The 5,000-nt window shown below is 35.8% G+C and overlaps 1 protein-coding gene across 1 annotated transcript in view; it reads left to right on the top strand.

Moving 5' to 3' along the window:
- Positions 1 to 5,000, top strand: part of ABCA12 (ATP binding cassette subfamily A member 12) — a 793,480-nt gene that overhangs the window by 533,448 nt on the left and 255,032 nt on the right. The window contains exon 50 of the mRNA XM_044075367.1: positions 3,048 to 3,244. Within this exon, the coding sequence (XP_043931302.1) occupies positions 3,048 to 3,244 (197 nt within the window). The remainder of the gene's footprint in view (positions 1 to 3,047; positions 3,245 to 5,000) is intronic.

Raw genomic sequence — 5,000 nt, 5'->3', positions numbered from 1 at the left:
TGAGACTGAAAATGTTATGGTCAGCAGGTCTGGGTAGAAGTGGGCATTTAGTGAAAAACTCTTCTTCTGAGTATGGGCCACAGTGCCTGCCTGTTATCTGGTGATGGTATGTGGAAGCAAGCATTTATTAGTTCTGAAGCTGATAGGTATCTGTGAATGCCAATAAGGTATGCTCCAAAGAGGACATGCCAGAAAAGATACAAGTAAATATCTGACTCACCAAAGAGAAAGCAGAAGAGAAAAGTTCCTGCTGGCTCGTGAGTATTTTATCCTGACTGGCGATCACTATCATAAGACAGAATCGACACTATTTTGCTCCTGCTTCTTGGAGAATCCATACTTTTGACAGCTTTGACTGACAGCTCACTGATGCCTAGCTTATTGCTGAAGCCCGGAGAATAAACTGGAACATCCTCTCAACAGGTATCATGGATATCTTAAATAGGATACTCAGAACTACAGTGCTACCATGTACAACAAATAAATAAATAAATAAATACATGTGCGCTGCCTTCTTGCTTGTAGAGCCTTATTTCTTCATTGTCATATTGTGTCATTTGTCTTCCAGTGCCTAACTTTTGCACTTGATGCCACTGTTCACTACATCTGCCAAATAGTTAACATGCCATGTGAAAATAACACTTTTTGTAGCTCTAGACTTGTTAATGAGTGCTTAATTTTATGTAAGACTTGAATTCATCCACCCATGAACCTCATCAACTTGGTCACTGTCATAAAAGGCACAGTCACTCAATGTTGCTGTATGTTGGTATAGTCCATTGCATTACCTCTGAAATGTTATACACTGCCCTGCTTATTTCTTAAGTAAAAGAAAGCAAATTACGACATGTATTATGGTATCATTCAACTAATCAAACTGATACCAAGAAGGTAACAATCCTTACATTAACAAAGACAAAAATCAATGCATAAGGAAAATGTTATAGTAATTAAAAGTATGTTAATGTGCTGGATAAATGAGTTCCTATTAGTATGAAGAAATCACAGCCCCTTAAGCAGAAACAGTTATAAAAGAGAACAAAAAATCAAATAATTGTGTAATTGAAAATCCAATATATATCTATAACAAAGACACATCAAAATAACACTAATTCTGCAAATGCAATGAAATCATTCCTTTCAAACTTGCCATAAAACCTCATAGATTACTTCTACATTACAGCAAACTTCAAAGCAATCTGCAAAGCAATATCTAAATGAAGCATTGCAACTTCCAAACTTGCCATGAAGGTAAACAGATTACTCCTGCCTTGCAGCAATCTTAAGAGTTGTCTACAAAGCAGGGTCTAATACACTTATTAAACCTGGTTTGTACATCACAGTCATCATGCGTTTGGAAAACAGCTTTATTTTACTGCAGCTGGACAATAAATTCATGTGGTGCATGCCAGACAGCTCAAAGTATAAAAGTGAGTACAAGTGTTCACATGGACAGCACTCCCTCATTATCCAGCCACCAAATCACCTACAAACTTAAGTCATCAAAACATTTTTTTAATGAAACATGGAGGTATACTTGGAAGGGTATATAAGAATGATCTGCCAGAGAGTCTTGTCTAGACGATAAGGGAGACTGACTATGATGGGGTAGATATATATGAGCTGTGACATACCTTAGCATTAGTAAAACTTTTGAAAAAACACCACAACAAATATTAATAAACAAATATGAAACCCTGGCTATAAAGCACCTGGTAAATATTGAGAGGAGAAAGCAAATGTACCTGAACTCCATTCAGGAGAAAGAATGGTTACTAGTGGGATACCATAGGACTACGTGTTGAGCCTAATACGCTTTAATTTATTTTTAATGGCAAGGAGAGACTGGCATGGAAAGCATGCCTTTTATCATGACTCCTATGCAGTGGAGTAATTATACAGAATGGGTGTCTATAACTTGAAGAGACTTCATAAAATAAAAAAGTAAGAAGAACCGGTGGTAGGATGCTCTTACATTTGAATAAAAGGGGTGGGAGGTTGGCATAATGGTTAAGATGTTTACCTTACAGACACAAGGTGCAGGGTTTGATTCTCACATGGGGTAACTGGCTAGGCTTAAAAAAATGGCCCACAAGGGCACTTAGCCTAGAGTTAACCTATTGAATGCTGTCATTCCTTTTTGTATAGGGTGCCAGTGAATCCACATATCGAGTTGTATATAGAGTTCTTAATGTTACATCTACAAAAGGGCATTGAGCGAACAGAGGCAGTTCAGAAAGCGGTAACATGAGCTGTAGCTATGCAAACATAGGTAGGGCAGAAGACTTGATAGACATTTATTTCATACAGATAGAATGATCAACTGATTTCTTCAGGTATATTTATCCCACGATTTCCTAAGCCTAGAAGTTCCAGCACAGCAAACCTCAGATATATCCTTTACCTCTGACCTTGAAGTGGTTTAGTAAAAGTAGGGTGATAGGAGACACCAAATGAAAAATGCAATTTTTGAATCTATTGAGGATAATGAGAAGTTGTAGGTCTTTCACAATGTTTGTGTAGTTACTTGTTAAGCAGCTTCTAAAGCAATGTATTTATCCTACACCAAGGCCTGTATTTCAGTTTGAAAAATAGCATACGGTAATGCAATGCCATAATATTATGTGGTATCTGTATGAACAAGTGCTACCATCAATTTGAAAATTAGCATATTCATTAATAAGTTGTAATAATATTTATAATAAACATTCATGAAAAAAATAAATCACAAGACCTATTTAAGTATGTGTGACACCTATTCTAATTTTAGCCAGCGAAATTAAACAGGACTTTCTTTAATAAGAATGGTATTCATAATGCTATACTTATTATGAGTAAATGTCATGAAATTTCTCCCATGGATCTGTTGCTTAATTTCTAATTTCTACTGTCAGATTATGTGTGATGATACAAGCCAAGCAAAGGATGAAAATGCTAAACTTTATTTTGTTTTACATCTTCAGCAGAATAGTGTCTAAATCCTTGATTTACAAAGGTGGAGAATTTATTGTCTTCTTTTACTTCACACATCTGTTATTCTTCCCTAGGACATTGACAGATACAGGTCTCTATAATCACCGCCACAAGAAGGCCTGCACTTTATCTGGTGGTATGAGAAGGAAGTTATCTATATGTATTGCTTTCATTGGTGGATCAAAAACTGTCATACTGGATGAGCCAACCACAGGTGTTGATCCATACTCTCGGAGGAGCATATGGGATATTGTGACAAAGAAAAAGAAAGGTATAGTCCAATTTTATGAAATCATATACAGCACACAGGTAGAAAAGTTTCATTAAATAAGTTACAGAATATAAGTAATTATAATTATGTCACTGAAGATACTATACAGCTAATATTGCACATAACTTTTTTATGTCTTATACCGAGAAATCTGTGAGACTAAATAACAATGCATTAATGATAACATGGAGTAAGATTGCTTTTCATTTTTTTCTATTGACCATTTATATTAAACTTGCTTAGTTATTCATATTTCTTTATTTATTTATTTATTTTACATATATTAATACTGTACTTCAGAGTTTTATATAAATATGCCAATTTACAAGTAAAAAAATGAAATTTTTTAACCTACTTTTCCTATATTAGTATCTAAATGAGGTTTACAAACTTTTGAACCACTGGATTCATGGATACATTGATATTCCAAGGGCACTGAGTCTTATTTCCATCCCTGCCTTGCCAGTACCATCACTCAGGCTGCACCTTTCTCGAGAAGTGCCTTAAGTCAGTCCAAGAGTAAATGTCTGTATATCCATCCAGTCATCTAGTTTAAGTTTAAAGGAACAAAGTGAGTTGCACTACTTAACTTGCACGGGTAGTTATTCCAGAGGATCGGGAGGCACTGTGTTATAACCCATCCCTGCACTGTGTTTTATTAATCTGTTAATAAAAAAATTACATCACTGGTTCTAGTATTGGTAGAGATATTAGAGTTGCATAGAAATAAGGTGTCCAGGACAATTGTGTCTCTAACTGAGCAGTTAGTGTTATAGGGATCTCCTCTCAAAAGTCTGTAAGACACTGAATAAAGGAATAGAGCTTGCAGCCTATTCTGATGGCTCAGAGACTTTAAGCCAATGATCCTTTTCTTTAGAAACCTTTCAAGTCTTTCTAATTACGTGATACGTTTAGTGAAATACATCCCAAAGTGGGCATTGTACTCAATAACTGGCCTCATCAATGCTGATGGTTAGGGAGTGATTACCTCTTTAGACCTTGATGATATTCCTTTGCCAATTATCTGGTCTAAAAAAAGATTTCTGGGAAACCAATGTCACACTGTCACATGAAGGTCAAAAGAGAGGTCACTAATAACGCAAGATCCTAGACCTCTGACAAAATTTTTGCTTTGTAATTGTGAGTTGTCTATACAGAGCGATGACAAGAGGAGTTGCCTACAAAAAATGGTTCATTTTTAGTTAAACAAAAAAAAGTTTCCTATGAAGAGTTTATTCTGAAGGTTTTGTCTCTCATAGAGTATCTTAATGACCACCCCCAATTTGCATCAGGGAAGGAACACCTTAATGATACAAATGTAAAAGAAGGGAAGCTGACGAAAGTGCAATAAGACAGTCTGGGAGAATATATATAGTTCCATTGTCTGTCTGGGTTTAATTTCCATCAGTCTTATATGATTCTATACAAGTTTTACTTACGCTTATTTAAGCTTCCAGGACACTCCTGTAAAAGGTACCTCTGCTGTTGGTCGGGCCCACCTTAAAGAGCAAAATATTGCCCCTCTGTCATTATTAAAATGCTTTTTATTGAATTTGGTTTTGAGAAACAGTGGCAAGATAGCAGAAAAAATGTGTTTTTTTCCACTGTCTCATGAGAGCTTGACAGAACCACAGAGAGACAGAGAGAGACAGAGCCACAAAGCCAACTTCAATAAAAAACATTCTAAATATAGGAAAAAGTATGGAGTATTAAGGGTCTCCTTTAAGTAAGAGAGTGGTGGCTGATGTACTCTTAA

This window comes from Protopterus annectens, chromosome 6.part1, assembly GCF_019279795.1.
Source record: "Protopterus annectens isolate FY-2018-M chromosome 6.part1, PAN1.0, whole genome shotgun sequence".
Lineage (NCBI taxonomy): Eukaryota > Metazoa > Chordata > Ceratodontiformes > Protopteridae > Protopterus > Protopterus annectens.
Note: the sequence above shows the minus strand (reverse complement) of the source record. Positions and strands in the feature narration are given on the sequence as shown.